Source organism: Rana temporaria, chromosome 4 (genome assembly GCF_905171775.1).
Source record: "Rana temporaria chromosome 4, aRanTem1.1, whole genome shotgun sequence".
NCBI classification, from domain to species: Eukaryota; Metazoa; Chordata; class Amphibia; order Anura; family Ranidae; genus Rana; species Rana temporaria.
The window spans coordinates 169,496,879-169,520,722 of record NC_053492.1 but is presented as its reverse complement, the minus strand read 5'-3'; the positions used below and the strand labels follow the sequence as shown (position 1 = coordinate 169,520,722).

General features: G+C 42.6%; 1 protein-coding gene across 1 annotated transcript in view; it reads left to right on the top strand.

Moving 5' to 3' along the window:
• The window catches only part of SLC7A14 (solute carrier family 7 member 14), a 104,001-nt gene that overhangs the window by 66,533 nt on the left and 13,624 nt on the right, over positions 1–23,844 (top strand). The window contains exons 3-5 of the mRNA XM_040349336.1: positions 8,924–9,160; positions 14,878–15,095; positions 22,722–22,868. Of these exons, the coding sequence (XP_040205270.1) occupies positions 8,924–9,160; positions 14,878–15,095; positions 22,722–22,868 (602 nt within the window). The remainder of the gene's footprint in view (positions 1–8,923; positions 9,161–14,877; positions 15,096–22,721; positions 22,869–23,844) is intronic.

Below are 23,844 nucleotides of genomic sequence, written 5' to 3'. Positions count from 1 at the left end.
GAGTTTTTTTCTGAAGGCCTGGTGTATCACTTCCGTTTGGATATTGGTTGGTAATGCGTTCCAGAGTCTAGGTCCTTGGACTGCAATGAAGGTACATAAATGGGGGGGGGGGGGGAAGAACAGAAAAGGACCATATTAAGGGGGTTGCATCTTCTATAAGGTCCCAAATACAGTGGAACCTCGGTTTACAAGTAACTCAGCTTTTTGAAAGACGAGAAACTTTTTGAAAAATAATTCTGACTCGGTTTGTGAGTGTTGTCTCGCAAAACGAGCGGAATGGGGCCTGCAGTACCGCATTTGGCCTGAGATGCATTAAATGCATGAAAGCCCGAGGACAGCTCGGCTGACCTTGTCAAATCTCGGGGAAAACAAAGTCTTTGCGAGGTTTGCCGAGGTCAGTCGAAGTTTTCTCGGGCCTTTTCGGCCATTTTCTGAGGCTCTCCGGTGCCCCCTACCTCTGTACTGCATGCCATTAAAGTCATTGCAGAACAAATTATTATCGTTTACATTGACTTCAATAGAGAAACTTGATTTGATATGCGAGTACTTGGGATTACGAGCATTCTCCTGAAACAGATTATGCTTGTAATCCAAGGTTCCACTGTAATCACATACAAAAGGGAAGAATGTACATCTGATGAAGAGCTGCATATTGAAGGTCAATAATATCTGAATAACTGGAAGACAGCTATCAAGAAGACCTCTTAGCAGATCAAACTATGGAAAACATAGGGACCATGAGATATAAACATCAATAATGCATAACCACTGCATATTGGTCTACAAAATGATAGAACATTTAACTCGTGTTTATATGATTTTTAAAGATTTTCCCATTGCCCAACACCATTACAGTTGTATATGGGGGACATTACTCCCCACAGCTAAGAGCATTAGTAACTTAGATACGAAAGGGGAAAGGAGGCTTAGAAATCCCAGAGCTGTGCTTAAGAAACAAACATAGACATGTACTGTATCTCTGGCACACCACGCATGTGTGCATGTACAGTGGTAAGTCATCAGGGGTCCAACTGAAAGAACCTGAAAGAGACAGCCAGCATTTCAATGATGAGAAGATGACAGCATGGGAACTGGTGTGTGGCAGGAAAGCAACAAAGTTTACACCAGACAATGATGTATTTGGGGGCTGTGTGAGTATATTTTTCTTTAGGACAACCCAGCGGTCAAGCAAGAGGGGAAGAAAGAAAATGTAAATGGGGGAGTGAAGTTCTGCTTTAATATTTTGCGCAGGAATCTGAAGCCCTGTCCCCTCATCAACTACACAACCCTCAAGTATATATCTACATTGTGGCGATACAAGTAAATGGCTTTTCTCATGGCTGCCTGTGCACCACTAATCATAAATGCTACCTGTAATACTCTTTGAAAGGAAGCTTGAGTTCAATTCAGTATAGAAAATCAAAACGATTAGGATGGACATAAACCATATCAATGTGTAGTGCTCATGCAGCAAATTGCTTTTAATGAGGACATTTGTACTAAGTTCAATGGTCATAAATCCTTGTCATTATTAAACAATGTCCCAATTCCATTAAACCTTTACTTCAAAGATCAAGCATTCCCAATTTAAGCAGTTCTGCTACAGCATTTTTTATACAGCATTTGACTACACTTTGGAACAGAAGCTGTTAATTTAGATGATTGCAGACTCTTTATTACCCTTCACTGCTGTGTAAGGAAAAATAGAGGCATTGCGTATGAGTTACATAAATATGCAGCAACAGCACTTACTCCTAGCCAAATTTCCCCTTCTTCTGCACACAGATTAATTTCATTCTGGTCTCCGTTGCCACGATTCAAATTAGAAAATGAAGATGGGTGGCTTCATACAGAGAAGTTGTGGTTTGCATTCATTTGTATAACACAATAATCCCTAATTGCCCACAATGTACCTATTATATATTAGTCTGCATAGGCTCTTGTCTGTTGCTGGGCATAAATGGCAGAAAACATTTACTGAACAGATGGGAATATTTTTTTAGACGTAGGAATCCTGAATTGAGGACTTTAATCTATACGTAAATAGGGGAATTGTGAAACAATGTCAGTTCAGGGTCTATTCACACCAGTCAGGTGTGTTGCTTTGCATTTAACACTCAGGCATTGGCGCAAATCGTGTTTTGTCTTAACATGTGGTTTACCCATTTAAATAGACTGCTCAGCACACAACAGACCAAAAATCTGACTTGCGCAATTTTTGTTACTGCGGCACCCCAAAAGACTTAGTGAATTACCAGACAATGTGATGTGCTTCAACGCAGATTTGTTTTGCACGCACCCTAATTTTAAGAGGGAACTTTCAGTTTTTTTTTTTTAAATAACCAACTTTGAAGCAATCTAAGGGTCAGTGCCCATGAATGTCCATCTGCAGGCTGATAAATGTCCATCTGCAGCCTGATCAATGTCCTCAATCCAGCCTGATCAATGTCCTCAATCCAGCCTGATCAATGTCCATCTGCAGCCTGATCAATGTCCATCTGCAGCCTGATCAATGTCCTAAATGCAGCCTGATCAATGTCCTCAATGCAGCCTGATCAATGTCCATCTACAGCATGATCAATGTCCATCTGCAGCCCATCAATGCATGAATGCAGCCTGATTATTGCCATTTTATTTTAGTCTCATTTGCCTCCTCACCATCTATCTTCAAATCAGCCTGAACATCGGAAAATCATTGAGCCGTCATCTCCTGTTTCCTTGGCTTTCACACACACAGTCCCGCCTCCGCCATTGGCATTGGACCACCTCCTGTGATAGACAGAACACTGCTCCAATGCCGGTGGCAGAGGCGGGACTGTGTGTGTGTGACGTGACAGCCGAGTGAGAGCTGAGTGGAGAGGAGATGACGGCTCGGTGATTTCCAGTGGCGCTCGCCCCCCTCCTTCCCCTCTTAGGTATGCTGTCGACATAACACGCACCCACGATTTTCCCCGGATTTTAAGGGGAAAGAAGTTTGTGTTATACGCTGATAGATACGGTAACTGACGCACAGCGTATAGTAAAGGAAGGTAGTATCGAGCTGCCTTTTAAGTATCAAGACATGTTTAATGTTATATGTAAAGAAAAATTTAATAAAGAAGAGATTAAACAAAAAAAAATGACGCACAGCGGTGGGGATTCCTGAAGAACTAGGCAGACTTCTCAGTCGGTCACCAGTTCTATAGAAGGGACAGGACTTTACCTAAATGAGGAGGGTGCAGATCTGCTGGGAGTAAAGATGGCCAAAAAGTTAGAGGGGTTTTTAAACTGGGGGGGGGGCACAGAAGTAGAGATAGTCAGCCAAGAACATATTCCACAAGGTAGTATTGGGGGAATTAGTTGTAGGTTGACTAAAGCACATAAACCCGAGGTAAGTATAGTAACAAGTCCTATTCGCAACCTCGAAACACAGGACAGTATGTGACCGGTCTAAATACCAGGAGCCTGGCGGACAAGATGGGTGAACTAGAGATACTGTGGAATGAGGAGGATTTCGATTTTGTAGGAATTTCAGAGACCTGGTTCAACAGCTCTCATGACTGGCTGGCAACCATTCAAATGTATTCCTTTTATCACAGGGATATAGAGGGTAAAAAAGGGGGAGGGGCATGCCTATATATCAAGAATAATGTACAAGTGAATGTGAGAGATGGCATCAATAAGGGAGCTAGGGAGGAGGTGGAATCCTTATATGTAGCGCTCCAAAGGGATGAAGCTAAGGGGAAAATAATACTGGGAGCATGCTATATGCTGAGGGATTAGCAGCAAGGATGGAAAGTGTTATAATGGGGGATTTTAATTATTCAGTCTAAGGCTTGCCAATTCCTAAATGTCTTGCAGGACAATTTCATGGGTCAGATGGTAGACGCACCAACTAAAAACAAGGCGTTACCAGATCTACTGATTACCAACATTACAGATCTGATCACGGATGTGAAAATATGGGGCAATTTAGCGATCACAGGTCAATTGGCTTCAGTATAAATCACACAAATAGGAAACACAAGGGGAACACTAAGACACAGATTTTTTAAAATAGCCAACTTTCCTAAACTATGAACCTTGCTAGAAGATGTAAATTGGGATACAATCTTAGAAACAAACAACACAGGAGAGATGGGTTTGCTTTTTTTTTTTTTAATCAAAGAAAAGTTTATTGAAAAACCATACAAAAATACATCCAGTCACAGTTCCTGTGCAGCAGAAAGTTCAAGTACAGTTGTTATATGGCTTACAACACACAAACAGTTATACGATGTCATTAATCTGTACATGCATACTGACATATTAAACAGTGCTGCATAGTTTTACAACATCAATGTACAGTATTCAGTCTGTAATTCCTGAACTGTGAAAAGTACTGGGGAAATTATGCAAACAGGGAAGGGGAAAAAATACATATATTCTACACTCTTCCAGGACTATCTACAGTGAGAGCCGAGTATTCTTCCATGTATTTTCTTCCCCTAACTCCAGACCTACTGGTTCATATTTGCAAAAGTCTATCTTTCACTAACTGGGTTGGACCTAGCCCTGGAGTGTCGAGCCAAGGTTGCCACATTGAGTAGAATTTTTTAAGGACGTTTCTATGTTGGTAGGTACATTTTTCTCGTATTAGCATGCTGTTTACCAATTGCACCCATTGTTCTCCTGTTGGTACCCTCGGAGTTATCCAGTGTCTCGTGGCTGCTTTGCATGCTATGAACAATAGACGCAGTACTGCAGTATGGCCATTTGGCGAGAGTGAGGGTATCTCCAAGGCCCCGAGCAAGCAAACAACTGGGTCATGCAGAACCGGAAATTTAAATACCTGAGAAATAGTAGAAAGAACATATTGCCAGTTTCAGAAAAGTTTTGGGCATTTCCATATCATGTGTAATAAATCTCCATCATGTCTGAAGCATTTTGGGCATATTGGGGTATCTCTGAACCACACTTATGTAGTAGGGTTGGTGTCCTATATACTCTGTGCATTAAGAATAAATGAGACAATCTATGCGATGCGGAAACTGACACTAATGAGGCAGATGTTAGACATAGTTCCCATGTTTCCTTGTCAATAGGTCCAAAGTCTCTTTGCCACCCCTTTCTGCAGGGAAGCTTGGAGGTGTCATGCGTTGATTGTAGCAGTCTAGCATATACTCTCGAGATCATACCTTTCCTATCTTCCGTCAACAGCACATTATTCATCAGAGGATGTGTCGCTGACGCAAGTGAAGATATTCTCTTCTCGCCTAAGTTGCAGGTACTTATAGATTGGTTTGCTTTAAGAGCATATTTAATAAGGACATTAGCCAGTGCATCCCATTGGGAAATAAATGTAAAAGAGCGAACAAAAGTCCTGGATGGCTTAACTCTAATGTAAATATGCATATAAAAGCAAAAGATGAGGGCTTCAAAAAATAGGCTGAGGGATCATTACCAGCATTTAGACTTTACAAAGAATGCAACAAGATATGTAAGGGAGCAATTAGGGTGGCAAAGATAGAACACGAAAGACACATAGTGGAGGAGAGCAAAAACAATCCCAAGAAATTATTTAAGTATATAAACAGTAAAAAAAGGGAGGACAGATCATATTGGACCCATAAAGAATGAGAAAGGACATCTGGTTACAAAAGATGAGGAAATGGCAAAGGTATTGAATTTATTCTTCTCCTCAGTCTTCACAAGGGAATCAGGGGTCTTCAGTAACCATAACTTCAGTATTTGTCCTCATGACACATCACAGGAAGCACCCTCATGGCTAACAGAGGACAGAATTAGAATAGGCTTGAGAAACTTAACATTAATAAATCACCGGGACCAGATGGCTTGCACCCGAGGGTACTTGGGGAACTTAGTCAAGTAATTGCCAGACCATTGTTCCTAATTTTTACTGACAGTCTACTGACTGGAATGGTACCAGCTGATTGGAGAAAAGCCAATGTAGCACCAATATTTTAAAAAGGGCCAAAATACATCCCTGGGAATTACAGATCAGTTAGCCTAACATCAATAGTATGCAAGCTCTTGGAGGGGATGATAAGGGACTATATACAAGATTTTAGTAATGAAAACGGTATCATTAGCGTTTGTAAGCGTTAAATCATTTGTAAACGTTTACTGTACCAAGTAAGGTCCTTTGACATGGACCATAGGGCAAGTACATGGATTCAAAACTGGCTACAAGGGCAAGTTCAGAGGGTGGTGATAAATGGAGAATACTCGGAAATGGTCAGGGGCGGGAAAAAGGGATAAAGCGATAATTCTCCAACTCTACAAGACTTTGGTCCGGCCTCACCTGGAGTATTTTGTCTGAGCACCAGTCCTCTGGAAGGATGTACTGGAAATGGAGCGAGTACAAAGAAGGGCAACAAAGCTAATAAAGGATCTGGAGGATATTAGTTATGAAGAAAGGTTTGGAGCACTGAACTTATTCTCTCTGGTGAAGAAGGATTTGCTTTTAGTAAATCAACCCCGTAGTCTCTATAACAACAGAGAGGCTAGCTGAGAATCATTACTTCAGTAAAACAGTTCAGAACTGTTGCTGCTTGCAATAATTCTCAGACAGGATGCCTTTCAGTGAAGTCTGGGGTAGCTCTGGTAACACAGGCACACAGCTGGAGAGATCCAAGGGTCGAATACAAAGGGACACTCCACTGAGACTAAAGTACTCTGGTAGCAATCAGAGAGAAGCTTCCCACAGTAGCTGGATTTTCCAGTGAAGTTGCATGTTTTTAGGCTGTGGTCTGGCTGCTTACAAGGTGGTCTTGAAAGTGGAGGGCCTATTGCTTACCCAGCTACCTCTGCCTCATCAAGTATGGTTTCTCTGAGCACCTGAGATAGGGAAGTTGAGAAATTTATATTTATAGGAGTTATGGGAAATGGGGTTAAAGTGGTCTGTGCTGCATTTGAGCGTTGTTAATAAGTGAGCACTAAGGTTGTAAAGCATAGTTTCTCAACTAGGGTTCCATGAAGCCCTAGGGTTCCTTCAGAGGTTGTTAGGGGTTCCTTGAGCAATAAGCAACTTCTGCCTCTCAGATGAGTTACCCCTTACACCAATTATATTTTTAGCTATCTGTAAGGGGGTAATTCCTCCCACAAGTTTAAGGAGCATTCTTCCCACTGACCATCACACTAATCATGAGTTGTAGATAAAATAATTTTTAGTAGGGGTTCTCCGAAAACGAAAAGTTATTATAAGGGTCCCTCTGTGTTTAAAAGGTTGAGAAAGGCTGTTATAGACACTGATTGATTGCTCAGCTTAAAGTCCCCTTTAGTTTTTGCTTCTGTTCCCCTTCTGATGCCGTTACCTTTATTATTCTGGTGCATGTGCAGATTTGCTGAAAGGCTCTGCCCTGTTTTTGGGTCCCAGCATAGCCTTAGTACATATTTGTACACACATGGTAATTTCCGTGCATGCGCAGACATGGCAAGGTTTAAGACTTCCATATCCACATTTACAAAATCTGGGGGGAAGGGGTAGCCAATGTCAGTAATGTTAAAAAAAAAAACATATATCAAAATGTGGGAGGTGGAAGAGAAGAAGGCAAGGGAAAATATGTTTTAATTTTGGGTAAAGGCCTGCTTTAATGAATAAGGTGCAGCTGTGTTTACTTTAAATACTCATCCCAGGGGGGAACGTAAAAAGATGGGATTTTTGCTTGCACATTGGATTGAATGAAGGAAACACAGATTTCCTTGGTAAATGAACAACATTAACATTAATGTTTTCACATGACTGGTTATAAAGAAATAAAAGTCATTTTGTTTTTTAATTTTTAATACAGTGTAAAAGGATTAGGCCCTTTTCAAACAAACAGCCTAAATTCCATTTTAGCAGGGGATTCTAGACTAATCCCTCACTGAGTCAAATGTAAAATCCACATTTGTTTAGTTTTTTCTTAATTTTCTGATGGAGTAAAAACAGACCCATGTAATAACTATGTGTGTGCTGAATGTAAACAAATGTGTATCCATCCACCAATATCTGGTCAGGTTTACATACAGTAAAAGGAACTGGCTGCAATCTTATTGTGTTAAGTCTGATGAATCTGAACAGACCTTGATGTAAGCGAATAAAAAACAGACTGATGGAAAGTCCATGTCAAAGGAGACTTTGATTGCTGTGGGCTGTCTGCTAGATAGATTTACATCTGTGTTGTGTTACTTTTAAATATATTCATCTTATCTTGATGTCTAGGTTAGCATTGTCACCAGGACTTGAATGGGTTGCCCTATGTGCATTTGTTGTGGTAAAGACGCTTAGGGACCAAATTTTGACCCTGAGCCAGGCACATTTTGCTAGGTGACAATCGCTGCAAAATCGAACCACAGTTGGGGTGCCATTTGGGATGAATGATACTCAAACGTGCATCGCGTGTTTTGTTGTGATTTGAGATTGTGGGTGGAATTGCGCTGATTCAGTGCCTGTTTTATTTCACAAGATGGCTTCACACGTATGCCCTCCAGATTAGGCTGCTAATAACTACAGTATGTGTATTTAAAAAAAAAAAAGGCTAAATACCTTTTCTCACACCCCAACTGTGCAGTCTTGTGGCCCCCCTCAGCTCTTCTTCCCTGATCCTGTGACATCAGCTGGCCAGCAGAGGGGGATCACGTGAGCACACAGCGGCAGTGTGGAAAAAGGTATTTAGCCTTAATCATTCCTTAAAGGAATTGGATGTTTCTTTTTTAGGGTTACAACCACTTTAAGGATCTGAATACGTTGTGTCATGATGAGTGTATTATTTTGTTAAGGTTATCTGAAAAAGTACAAATGGCGACATCTATAGACTCTATATAAAGGTCTTGTACCCCCGAATTTTTCTGTTTACAAACCAATAACTTTGGTGTTGTTATCAAATGTTTCACTTCTCTGTATTTAACAATGTTAGGAGTCAGAATTAATTTGTGTAAATCTCTGGTTTCATTTGTGCAGGTGTGTGCTATGCTGAATTTGGGGTTCGTGTTCCCAAAACTACGGGTTCTGCTTACACATACAGTTATGTCACTGTTGGTGAATTTGTGGCTTTCTTCATTGGATGGAATCTAATCTTGGAGTATCTGATTGGTACAGCAGCTGGAGCCAGCGCACTCAGTAGCATGTTTGACTCCCTCGCCAATCACACTATCAGCCATTGGATGATTGAAAGTGTGGGGACTTTAAATGGATTAGGTAATTACTTATCTTCTGACGTATTTTTTTTCTAATTCTAAATGTATTTAAAAGTGCTCCAGTGCCTAGACTATGTACAAGAAGGCATTCATATAATCTGAACACGCAATAAACGTAATTTTGTTTTTCATTTTGAATACAGTGTAAAAGGATTAGGCCCTTTTCAAACAAACACCCTAAATTCTATTTTATGATTTCATGTAATCACTATGGGTGTGCTGAATGTAAACAAATGTGCATCCATCCACCTATATCTGGTCAGGTTTACATACAGTAAAAGGACCTGGGTGCAATCTTATTGTGTTAAGTCTGATGAATCTGAACAGACCTTGATGTAAGCGAATCAAAAACAGACTGATGGAAAGTCCATGTCAAAGGAGACTTTGATTGCTGTCGGTTGTCTGCTAGATAGATTTACATCTGTGTTGTGTTCCTTTTAAGTATATTCATCTTCTCTTGATGTCCAGGTTAGCATCAGGACAGAAAGTAATGGTAAATCCAAAATTTGTCAGTAGAACAAGAAGTGAGGGTAAATCTTCCAATGACGGAATATGCTGCACTGAAAACAGTCTAATAGTGGAATTCCTCTCACTTTACAAATATATCCTCACACTCCCTGTCGCCAACGGCGGATCCAGGGGGGGGGGGCAACAGGGCAATTGCCCCCCCCGAGGCAATCATGTCACATTGGCTTTAAAAAAAAAATATATATATATATATATTTTTTTTTTACTATTTTTTTTTAAACTGCTTTGTGGCAACGGCGGATCCAGGGGGGGGGGCAACATGGCAATTGCTCCCCCCCCCGAGGCAATCATGTCATATTGGCTTTAAAAAAAAAAATATATATATATATATATATATATTTTTTTTTTTTACTATTTTTTTTTAAACTGCTTTGTGGCAACGGCGGATCCAGGGGGGGGGCAACATGGCAATTGCTCTCCCCCCGAGGCAATCATGTCACATTGGCTTTTAAACTGCTTTGCGGTGCCTGCAGCTCCCGCTGCCGAGTCTCTAACTCTCTCTAGCTCTCTCATCACCAGGGCTGGTAGGCTGCTTTGAGCTGTAGCTGACTGCAGCGCTCCCCCTCTCTCCTGCGTGTATGACACCGGGCATCTCTGGCTGTGTGTGAGAGCTGGATCTGTGTTCGGCTGTGCTGCCTGTGCTAGACCTGCTCGTGTGATAGTAGATGGAGATGGAACACTGATTGAATCAGTGTTTTGTCTATCACACAAGCCCGTCTAGGGTGGGACTTTGCTAGAGCCGAACACAGACCTACAGCTCCTGTTTGTTCCATGACACACGTCGGGAGAGGAGATACCTGCTGTGTGTGATCGAGGCAATGCCATGGTGAGTGCCATGCACAGTGTGGCTGCATTAATAGACAAAAGTGGGGCTGCATTCATATACAGAAGTGGGACTGCATGTATATACAAAAGTGAGACTGCATGCATATACAAAAGTGGGACTGCATTCATATACAAAAGTGGGACTGCATGCATATACAAAAGTGGGACTGCATTCATATACAAAAGTGGGACTGCATTCATATACAAAAGTGGGACTGCATTCATAGACACAAGTGGGGCTGCATTGATATACAAAAGTGGGGCTGCATTGATATACAAAAGTGGGGCTGCATTGATATACAAAAGTGGGTCTGCATTGATATACAAAAGTGGGTCTGCATTGATATACAAAAGTGGGTCTGCATTGATATACAAAAGTGGGTCTGCATTGATATACAAAAGTGGGACTGCATTAATATACAAAAGTGGGACTGAATTTATACACAAAGGTGGGGCTGCATTCATATGCACAGTGAGGCTGCAATGGTGGGCACTGATGAGGCTGCATTGATCTCTTGTACCATGTGTTCAGTCTCTGACCATCCCTTGTACCATGCCTGCAGTCTCTGAACATCTCTTATACCACGTCTGCAGTCTCTGACCATCCCTTGTACCATGCCTGCAGTCTCTGACCATCTCTTATACCACGTCTGCAGTCTCTGACCATCCCTTGTACCATGCCTGCAGTCTCTGACCATCTTTTATACCACGTCTGCAGTCTCTGACCATCCCTTGTACCATGCCTGCAGTCTCTGACCATCTCTTATACCACGTCTGCAGTCTCTGACCATCCCTTGTACCATGCCTGCAGTCTCTGACCATCCCTTGTACCACGTCTGCAGTCTCTGACCATTTCTTGTACCACGTCTGCAGTCTCTGACCATCTCCTGTACCATGTCTGCAGTCTCTGACCATCTCTTGTACCACGTCTGCAGTCTCTGACCATCTCCTGTACCATGTCTGCAGTCTCTGACCATCTCTTGTACCATGCCTGCAGTCTCTGACCATCTCTTATACCATGTCTGCAGTCTCTGACCATCCCTTGTACCATGCCTGCAGTCTCTGACCATCTCTTGTACCACGTGTGCAGTCTCTGACCATCTCCTGTACCACGTCTGCAGTCTCTGACCATCTCTTGTACCATGCCTGCAGTCTCTGACCATCTCTTATACCATGTCTGCAGTCTCTGACCATCCCTTGTACCATGCCTGCAGTCTCTGACCATCTCTTGTACCACGTCTGCAGTCTCTGACCATCCCCTTGTACCACGTCTGCAGTCTCTGACCATCTCTTATACCATGTCTGCAGTCTCTGACCATCCCTTGTACCATGCCTGCAGTCTCTGACCATCTCTTGTACCACGTCTGCAGTCTCTGACCATCCCTTGTACCACGTCTGCAGTCTCTGACCATCTCCTGTACCACGTCTGCAGTCTCTGACCATCTCTTGTACCATGTCTGCAGTCTCTGACCATCTCTTGTACCATGTCTGCATTCTCTGACTATCTCTTGTACCATGTCTGCAGTCTCTGACTATCTCTTGTACCATGTCTGCAGTCTCTGACCATCTCTTGTACCATGTCTGCAGTCTCTGACCATCTCTTGTACCATGTCTGCAGTCCCTGACAATCGTCTACAAACTATGGGATAGATTTATGGCATTTATATTTAAATATTTTTTACTAGTAATGGCGGCGATCATTGATTTTTTAGCGGTACTGCAACATTGCAGCGGACACATCGGACACCTAATTGAGTTCTGTAAGCAACACCTTATTTTCTGGCAGTGCCCCTCCCGAGACTAGACTCTGGATCCGCCCTTGCCTGTCGCGTGTCTGTGACAAGAAGTTAGGAGAGATCTCTTCACTGAGACACTAACTAAATAGACTGAATAAAACAGACTGATGAGTTTTACAGATATACAAGAGAAACAGAGGATTGCACGTACGACCAAAAATACAATGTAGTTGGAGGATAAAAAGTCGGTCAATACATAGTCAACTTGAACACATAAAAGATAAGCACACGTGTAGAACCTTAAACTAGATTTGGGTAATAATACAGTAGGAGTAGAGAAAAAAAACGTACAGTATACAGATTGGAACAGATGGTGTCTAGTCAACACCTGAAAAGATAAAAACACGATCCCTCCCAGTAAACAAAAAAGAATCCCTATTAGCCTATAATATATTTCTTTTGCTAGCTGGTTTTCCATATTCATAATGTCATTAAAGCATTTATAAAGGCATTTTTCTAAATCAACATGTTATACTTACGATACCTGCTCTGTACACTATTACATATTATTAAATATTATTGTATTACACAGAGCAGCAGGAACCTCTACTTTAGGGGTTCTCCTTCCCCGGCGATCTTGCCTCCTCCTCTTCTGTGTCTGCCGCCACCATAGCAAGCTGCTTACTTTAGGGGCAGACGTGTGAGCTTGATCCCGAGCTGGGCTGTCTGCGTCTACAGACACACACACAGTGGGAGATGCAGCTGGGCACAGCTCATTTGAGATGCAGCTGGGCACAGCTCATTTGAGGACTCAGGTAAGTGGGGGAAATTGAACAAATTGTAAAACATTTTTCACCTAAATGTAGGAAATACATTAAGATTAAAAAATGTTTTAAAACCACTTTAAAAATAGTAACCCGCGTGGCCAGCGATGGAGATTAGGTCTCCACATTCTGGAAATGGTTGTTTGGGTCACGACAAGGCAAGATCAGCGAATGCCATCTTTAAAGCGGAGGTTCACCCTAAATATGAACTAGAGTTTATTCAGAACAGCTCATTATGTACATAAACATTTGGCTATCCAAAATTTTTTAGTGCATTGAAATACCTTGAATCTGGAGTTATTTGCAGACACTTCCTGGTATCCCTCCCACGGGAGTGGGCGTGTCTCTTCCCTTTTTCAGCGCCCCAGTGTTTGCTGGGAGTTGTTTGCAATGTCTCCTGGGAGCACAGTGTCATGCTTTCCAGGAGACAATTCATAACGCCGAGCGACGAAATCTTGCGGGATTTTAATTGTCACGTGACTCATGAAGCAGGTCACGTGACTAGGACGGATCTAATTCCACCATTTTAATTCATCGCAAACAGGTGCCCGTTCTGAGCTATATATGTGTGATGTTGGCAATGCCGTCACAACGGGGCGTGCACTTTTCATGACGCCGCCCGTTGTGATGGCAACCGTGAAGTGCTGACGGCGCTGCTCGCCGTCAACACTGCTCATGCGCGGGATAGAGCAGTGAATGCTGGGATATCAGCATTCACCGCTTCCCGGAAGTATTTGCTTGTGGGCTTCACAATGCCCACAAGCAAAATGGAAAATTCCAGCAGTAATTTTTATAAATCACTATTTTCGGCCAATTAAGACTGCGGATGAATAGAAAAATAAGACACGTGAGTACAAGATTGACAAGATTAAAACCCTTAAATGTACAGATAAAAAAAAACGCTGGACCGCGGAACCCCCGCTTTAATACCCTTGTTCAAACCAGTTAGCAAGGACAACAAAGCAATCTCAGGAGACATCCTCACTTACGTAGATTACATCAAACTGTGGGCATCAAATACCTTCTGCCCAAATTATCTTACTTTTCTACCGACAGGTCTTTTAACCCTTTTCTACTATATTTAAAACAAGCAAACAAAAAAGGAAAATGACTATACACAAACTATTTAAATACTTTAAGGTTCATAGTCTGGACACAGGTGCACTTTAACTTGTGTGTATGCCACACACTTGTATCACACTACCATTTTATGATATGGTTTGGAACTGATCTTAATGTTTTTTTAGTAGCTAAAGTCTGTACCATTTGTTTCCTGTGCATGATGTTAGTTTAACATTATATATGATGTTTTGACAGTGAAAATGTAAATTTTAGGATAATGCCCCTTAATATAGCTAGTATTTCCAACTTTTTTTTTTTTCACTCTGTTGGTATAACTGGCAGCATAAGTTTAATGTAATGTTTTTGAACATACCTGCCATCATTTCAGCTGTATCATCTGTCACTTAGATGAATGCAATAAAAGCACATAAGAAGCTGACAGAAGGGCTGGCAATTCTTATGTGACATTGCAGTCTGTGTTTATAAATGTGCACGCTTTAGTACAGAAGATGATGCATGAGCTGCAGAGAAGCACAGCCTACCAACTATCTGCAGGCCTGAATCACCAAAGTGTATTACTCACTCTTATGACTCATAATCAGACACTTGCTGCTGGCAAAACCATCCTTCTTAATGTGATCAGATGGCGGTGACTTCATAATGAGTTTTGCCTTATATTTCTATGTAAAACAAAGGTCTACATACTTTATAGTGATATTTTTGTGCTCCCCTTATTTTCCTAGGAAAAGGAGAAGAATCCTATCCAGACCTCCTTGCTTTGGTCATCGCAGTCATCGTGACAATAATTGTGGCCTTGGGAGTAAAGAATTCCGTTGGCTTTAATAATGTGTTGAATGTGATTAACTTGGCCGTGTGGGTGTTTATCATGATTGCTGGCCTTTTCTTCGTCAGTGGAAAAAACTGGTCGGATGGAAATTTTCTACCATATGGATGGTCAGGGGTATGAGATTTTAACTAATTTAGCTGATATCTTGTTCTGAAAATTGTATATTACATATACTAAATATACACTGCTCAAAAAAATTAAAGGAACACTTTGAAAACATATCAGATCTCAACGGGCAAAAATCTCATGCTGGATATCTATACTGATATGGACTGGGTAATGTGTTAGGCCTTGTACACATGGTCGGTCAAAACTGATGAAAACGCACGGAAGGTCCATTTCATCGGTCCACACGATCGTGTGTGGGCGCCATCGGTCAGTTATCCTGCGGTCAAAAAAAAGAGAACTTGCTTTAAAATTGAACCGATGGACGCCTAACCGATAGGTCAAAACTGACGGTTAGTATGCAAAAGCATCGGTTAAAAACCCGCGCATGCTCAGAATCAAGTTGACGCATGCTTAGAAGCATTGAACTTAATTTTTCTCAGCACGTCGTTGTGTTTTACGTCACCACGTTGGACTCGATCGTTTTTTTAACTGATGGTGTGTAGGCACATCAGACCATCAGTCCGCTTCATCGGTTAACCGATGAGAACGGTCCTTCGGGCCGTTTTCATCAGATGAACCGACGTGTGTACGCAGCCTTAGGAATGAAAGGATGGCACATCATTTGATGGAAATTAAAATTATCCACCTACAGAGGGCTGAATTCAAAGACACCCCGAAAATCAAAGTGAAAAAAATTATGCAGCAAGCTAGTCCATTTTGCTGAAATTTCATTGAAACAACTCAAAATGGTCCTCAGTAATTTGTGTGGCCCCCAAGTGCTTGTATGCATGCCTGAAAACATCAGGGCATGCTCCTAATGAGACGACGGATGGTATCCTGGGGTATTTCCTCCCAGATCTGGACCAGAGCATCACTGAGCTCCTGAACAGACCGAGGTGCAACCTGGCGGCACCCGATGGACTGAAACATAATGTCCTAGAGGTGTTCTTTTGGATTTAGGTCAGGTGAGCGTGGGGGCCATTCAATTGTATCAATTTCTTCATCCTCCAGGAACTGGCTGCATGCTCTCGCCACATGAGGCCGGGCATTGTCGTGCACTAGGAGGATCCCAGGACCCACTGCACCAGCGTAGAGTCTGACAATGGGTCCAAGGAGTCAGGGTGCCATTGTGTAGCCTGTAGAGGTCTGTGCGTCCCTTCATGGATATGCCTCCCCAGACCATCACCAAACCGGTCATGCTGAACGATGTTACAGGCAGCATAAAGTTCTCTGCGGCTTCTCCAGGCCCTTTTACGTCTGTCACACTAGCTCAGGGTGAACCTGCTCTCATCTGTGAAAAGCATGGGGCACCAATTGGCGGACCTGCCAAATCTGGTGTTCAATGGAAAATGCCAATCGAGCTCCACAGTGTCCGGCAGTGAGCACAGAGCACACTAGAGGACATCAGGCCCTCAGGCCACCCCCATAAAGTCTGTTTCTGACTGTTTGGTGAGAGACATTCACACCAGTGGCCTGCTGGAGGTCATTTTGTAGGGCTCTGGCAGTGCTCATCCTGTTCCTCCTTGCACAAAGAGCAGATACCGGTCCTGTTGGTGGGTTAAGGACCTTCTACGGCTCTGTCCAGCTCTCCTAGGGTAACTGCCTGTCTCCTGGAATCTCCTCCATGCTCTTGAGACTGTGCTGGGAGACACGGCAAACCTTCTGTCAATGACACGTATTGATGTGCCATCCTGGAGGAGTTGGACTGCCTGTGAAACCTTTATAAGGTCCAAGTATCGCCTCGTGCTACCAATAGTGACACCGACCCTAGCCAACTGCAAAACTAGTGAAAAACAGTCAGAAAAGATGAGTAGGGAAAAAAATGTCAGACACCTCCATCTGAAAAACCATTCCTGTTTTGGAGGTCGTCTCATTGTTGCCCATCTAGTACACCTGTTGTTAATTTCAATTAACAGCAAAGCAGCTGAAACTGATTAACAACCCTCTCTTTATACACCCCTCCCCATCTGCTACTTAACTGACCAGATCGCTATCCCAGGAGTTCTGATTCAAAAGTGTTCCTTGAATTTTTTTGAGCAGTGTGTATATATATATATATATATATATATATATAATATTACATTCTGGATTCCATAATGTGAAAAGTAATTTGCAACATGTAGCACCGGCATCATGCCATACAGCAGTGAAAGATGTTTAAAGAATTTCTGCATGCTTATACTTTATAAGCTTTAAGCTTTATAAGCTTTTTTTCCCATTGACTTTGTAGAACCAAGATGTGTAATTTTGTTTCTCAAATATTAAGAATACAAAGAAAATCTACATACTTTAAAAAACAAAGACAAAGCGCAGAAATTGCCCACCTTTCTTTCATGTTGCAAACATTTTATCAATGTCTACTATTGTTGCTTAAACACGCTTAGACACTGTCAGACATAAATCAATTCGCATACAAAGAAAGACATGCATAATAAAGAGAGGCACACAAAGAAAGAGATGTGATGATATATTGATATGATAAAGATTGAAGACATTTCATGGCTTTACTTAAGATGATATAAACATTAAGGTGTATGTGCACATTGTTTGATTTTTCTTTTCTCTGTCATTTATGTATGTTACAATCAGAGAGGAAAAAACAGATGTTTATATTGTTCATTGATTTTTACCAAGGGATATTAACACTGGCCAAGAGTGATCTTAAAGTGTCATTAAACCCACTTCATTAAAAACTATCAATAAATAATGTATTACAAGCTGTTCATACTGCAAAAAACCTGGTTGATCCTGCTGATCTCTATCTCCCCCTTCTGTCTATGTCCCCACTGCAGTTGGGAATTTTGCAGAGCAGTGTTGGCAGCTTGTGCAGTTTCTATGCTGAGCATTTCCTCCTTGATCACATCTGAAGCAGCCCACGTGACTATAGAGTTGCACATGTGGGCGTATACTTTCTGGTAAATAACAGCCCACTTTCTCTCTCCTCCTCTATGCTCACTAAACAGATAAACACAACGGGGGAATGGTATTACATCTTGATTGATTGAGGGTTCACCTTCAATCATGTGCAAGCCGCAATGTTTTTTTCCTTGCGCATAGTCTGCATTATTTGCAAACTGAAATTTCACCACCTTTGCTAAGTTAATGGAAAATTCCCTGGCAAAGTGAAATTTCTTTTGCAACGTGAACAGCCTATTCACATTTAGTATATAAACCCCACTGTAAACTGTTCTCTTAAAGCAAAGTTTCACCAAAAAAAATCGCCTTTCAATAAATCCAATGCCGATCCTCATTTCTCTGTTAAATGGCAAACCTTTTTTTTTTCTTTTCTAAATACTTTTAATTCTTTTTTTTCGGGAGCACTTCCGGCTCCTGCCACTTAGTCGTTGACGTAAATAGGCAATTCCCGCGGACTCCTGGGATATCGGCATCATGTATCCCAGAAGTTCATGGGAGTTGCCTAATACCGAAATCTCGCACTATTTCTTGACCGGAAATGGTGTGAACGGGAGGAGTTGCTATGGCAATGTGTCAGGAGGAATGAGCGCCGCCCGATGGCATTACTGCACAGGCGCAAGATTGGGAGGTGCATGCTGGGTAGCCAGCTGCACTGAATCCTGAAAATAGATACAAGAGGGCTTCAGATGCCCAGAGTGGAGATGGACCCTGCCTGCTTCTGAGATGTGGTTAGTTTTAAACTATTTAAACCTACCGTATTTATCGCGGTATAACGCGCTCCGGCGTATACCGCGCACCCCTAAAGTGCCCCCGAAATTCCTGTAAAAAAAAATGTTATATGATTTCATTACTTACAGTTTTGGTGTCTTCCCAGCGTCCATCGTCCGGTCCGGCGTCCGTCTGCGGCCTCGATGGTGTCCTCCCGGCTTCTCCAGCGCGCGCCTCAAGTCGAGTCCCCGCTTCCCGCGCTCAGTTCGAACGCCTCCGCCGACATATACCGAGTGCAGTACACTCGGGTACATTCGGCAAGGCTCTGCGTCGCTCGCGCTCACGCTCTGTGACGTTTATGCGTGAGCACGAGTGAAGCCGAGCCTGGCCGAATGTTCCCGAGTGTATTGCACTCGGTATATGTCGGTGCAGGATTTCAAACTGAGCGCGGGAAGCGGCTATCGGCGTATATCGCGCACCCACGATTTTCCCCTTATTTTAAGGGGAAAATAGTGCGCGATATACGCCGATAAATACGGTAAATTAAAGAACTACATTAATAATACTAAAATCGAAATGTTGCATATAAAGTGGACCAAATTACAGCAGAGTATTAAAAAAGAATTGGACTTGGGCGACTGGAACTCCGCTTTAGAGGAACTGCAGTCTGCTCACATCATTTTTAATAAAAACATCTTTGCCATTCTGAAGCTTCCCTCCAACCACTTTGTATATTACCGTATTTTCCGGCGTATAAGACGACTTTCTGGATGCAAAAAAATGCATCCAAAGTCGGGGGTCGTCTTATACGCCGGGTACGGTCTCTGCCATCACTCACTTTTTTGTGAATAGGTGGTGCGGTACGGTGACAGTCTCCGGCTGCTGCAAGCGTCAGTGATTTAAAAGACGCTCCTTCTTCTCAGCGTGTTCTGTGATAGGTGGAACACAAATCTTCCCAGCAGCGCCTCTGTTCTGTGTTCCTCCTATCACAGATGCCTTCTCATCCTCGGACGAGATGAGAAGACGTCCCTGATAGGCGGAACACAGAACAGAGGCGCTGCTGGGAAGATTTGTGTTCCGCCTAACACAGGACAGTCTGAGGAGAAGGCGCGTCTTTTAAATCATTGAGGCGCGCAGCTCGGAGACTGTCACCGCACCGCACCGCCTGAAAAAATAGTGAGTGATGGCACTGGGGGGCAAGTTCAGGCACAGTGGGGGACAAGCTCACGCACAGTGGGGGCAAGCTCAAACACAGTGGGGGCAAGCTCAGGCACAGAGAGGGGGCAAGTGATGGCACAGAGAGGGGGCAAGTGATGGCACATAGAGGAGGCAAGTGATGGCACAGAGAGGGGGCAAGTGATGGCACAGAGAGGGGCATGTAATGTAATGGCACAGTGAGGAATGTAATGTAATGGCACAGTGAGATTTGAAAAAGCCTGTTTCTGTCAGCGGTTCTGGCTACCCCTCAGCTTCCAGAAAGACTAGTAGGAAGGGGGTAGTCTTATACAGTGAGTATATCCCAAAACCAAAAATTTTCCTGGAAAATTAGGGGGTCGTCTTATACACCGGAAAATACGGTATTTTATATATACTATGATTCTTTACTTGCCAAATATGCTGTAGAAATTTCCCTCCACTAAGTCTGACTGCATCCATTTTAACTGTGGGAAGCAGAATTTGCTGGATTTACACATATATACACACAGAGGCACACCTCCAGCCCTGCAGCTCTCATTGGCCCTCTTATGACTCACCTCCCTCCCTTCATGACAAACTCTCACGAGAGTGAGAGCAAGAGCTGTGCATGATGTTATAAGCCTCGGCTAATGATGAGACAAGAAAGAGGAAGTGGGCTGTGCAAGGTATGTACTGGCAGAAAAAAAATGTTTTACTATCCAAAACAACAAGGGTAGAGGATTTAATAGATGGAAAGATGAAAAAATTACTGAAGGTCCACTTTAAGTAAATCACTTTTTTGTGACTGTTGCAGTACTTCCTGTTGCAGGCTGACAACACTACACAGCTGTCTCAGAATTACCAGCAACTGTGTCAGCCTGCCGTGTGTGCTCCTTTATTTTCCCATTGGCCTGCCTATCAAATAGGCAGCCCAACAGCCAACTGAAGGATCATGCATGTCTATAACAAGAATAGAATGAGCCCGTAGGCTAACGCTGCACTAGAAATACAAATGCAATATATGAAACACTGCTGCTAGCTCCCCAAAGTCAAATACGGACTCAACAGATATACAATGCAAAAATTGTAAAGCGCTAATGAAGTTGAAAATACACTGAGTGAAAAAAGGCTCAAAATAAAGACTAACGAAGAAGAGTCCTAAATACACAGTCCATGTGTAAACCGAAAACCAATATCTGTGCTTCGTATAGATAAAAAAGCTGTAGGTGAGGAGAAAGTGATAGTCCTTCACATTAGATAAATCCATCACCTAACCCAGGTGAGAGTAAGTTGTCCTGCTTACCAGCTCTTCGTGACCACTGAATAATGGTCTCACCAAGCTCAAGCAATTGGGTCTCCCCAGGAATCTTAATAGTGGCTGGAATCTCTGCTTTTCAGATGGAACTCTGAAATGACTGCGGGCGGAGCGGACATAGAGCAGCACAGAACCGACACCTGTCAATCTCCTGGAACTTGCAGAAGTTTCAGGAGATTGACAGGAGTATTTATTAAAGTGGTAGTAAGCCACAAAAAAGTCTTCCCTGGCAAGTTAGGAGCATAATGTCTTAGCATGCATTGCATATTAGTACATTATGAAAGACTTACCTTAAAGCAGAGCTCCGCCGTTTAAAAAATATTAAAAGCCAGCAGCTACAAATACTGCAGCTGCTGACTTTTAATATATGGACACTTACCTGTCCTGGAATCCAGCGACGTCTGCAGCAGAAGAAGAGCAATCACTCGTCTATCTGCTGCCCCCTCCGTCATCCTCAGTGAGGGAATCAGGAAGTGAAGCGTTCCGGCTCCACTGCCCGATTCCCTACAGCGCGAGTCGCGCTGCGCCGTCCTCACTGGTCACCGCAGTGTTCTGGGAGCCAAGTGTTTCCCAGAACACAACGGGCAGGGGCGGGAAGTGACGCACTACCCTCAGAATATCCACAGAGAGGACTTCCGGAAGTGGGTGCAAATACATGTCTTAGACAGGTATGTGCACCCCCCCTCCCTTCAAAGGTATCAAATGACTTCACCGGCTGCTACTAAAATAAATATCTCCTAAATGGTGCACCTTTAGGAGATATTTACTGTACCTACAGGTACTTGTGTGGATCTTGCAGACACTTAGTAAGCTGTCTTCCCAAACCTCCAAAAAGGGCAGGCAGTTACTGAATCACAGAAAGAATGAATGAACTACGAGGGCGCTCATCAGAGCCTTCGCAGTTTATTGAGAAGTTGTCAGCCACAGAAGCCGACGGTACTTATAGTCTAATTCATTCACAGGAAACTGTTTTCAAATTGTGACAGCGTGTTGTTTTCAAATTGTGACAGTGAATGCAGGGAGAAACTCCCCTGCTCACTGTCACAAAGCGAGGAACGCTGGCATCAGGAGGTGGGTCACTAGGTGCATGTTACATGTTACACCCAAAAATCTCATAAAGGTAAACATAGCTTTTAAAGAATAGAGATGTGAAGAATAAAGGTTCAAAAAGCAGGTGACAAGCAAGAAGAACAAATCTTTTCAAGAATTTGTAAAAGTTTAGGAAGCTGGTTGGAGGAATTCATTACGCTTTCTTTTTTCTTTTGTTTTGAATATCTCCAAGTGCTTTTCTACACCATATGCACTATAACAGTGCATTTTTATTATTTTTCCAGGTACAGACCACCTAGTTTATGAATCTGAAAAATACGTTTATCAAAGTTAGATATTTGTTTACTTATGAATGAACAATTTCACATTCATTAGCTATTCTGTTGACCAGTAATGGGATGTTGGGTCTGCTTCAGGAAATAGGGTGTATGATAGAATTTTAAAATTGGTACTTTGTTGACTTCCAGGTTCTGAAGGGTGCAGCCACATGTTTCTATGCCTTCATTGGCTTTGACATCATTGCTACCACAGGAGAGGAAGCAAAGAGTCCCCACACCTCTATTCCATATGCTATCACAGCTTCACTGATTACCTGTCTGACAGCCTATGTTTCTGTAAGTATAACTCATTTATTTTTTTCTTTAATTCTATAGTATGACACCTTTTTTTTTGTTTTTGAAATAGTAATTGGAATTAATTTTTTAGGAAGAGTGAGTAACAAATAGAGCTCTTAAAACATGTTTTTTAATGTTCACTTTTCAACTGAAAAATATTATATAAACATTGTATAGTTGATGAGAAAAAAATTCTAATAAGAAAAAATAGACCTTAGGATGGAATAAATATATATATTTATATACAGTAAATGTTTTAAAAATTGCCACATTTATGCAAAATTCATTGTCCAAATAAGCAAAACTTAAAATAAATTAAATTGCCAGTTTTCCCCAATTATCTTTTTTTTTTAAGCATACACTGAACAGAACTTTAGCATTTTTGCTAGCGTCTTAACCACTTGCCAACCGCCGCACGCACTTATACGTCGACAGAATGGCACGGCTGGGCAAATGGGCGTATATATACGTCCCTTTTAATTTGCTGGCTGTGTGGTCGCGTGCGTGGATTCGATGTCTGCCGGTGTCCCGCGATCGAGTCACAGAGCTGAAGAACGGGGAGATGTCAGTATAAACACAACGGCCCGGATTCACATACATTGGCGCATATTTATGCCGGCGTAGCGCACAGAGGCAAGCACAGTATTCACAAAGCACTCGCCCTCAAATCTGCGCTGGGTTTCCTCGGCGTAGGCCAGCGTAGGTGGAAGTGGGCGTGAGCCATGCTAATGAGGCGTGACCCCATGTAAATGATGGACTGAGCGTCATAAAGATACGAATAACGTACGGCGCATGCGCCGTCCCGTGGACGCATCCCAGTGCGCATGCTCAGAATCACGTCGAAACAACTGCCTAAGATACGACGGGTCACTGCCTACGACGTGAACGTAACCTACGCCTAGCCCTATTCATGTACTACGTAAATGATGTAAAATACGATGGCTGTGTTCCCTGGTCCATACCTTTGCATGACTTT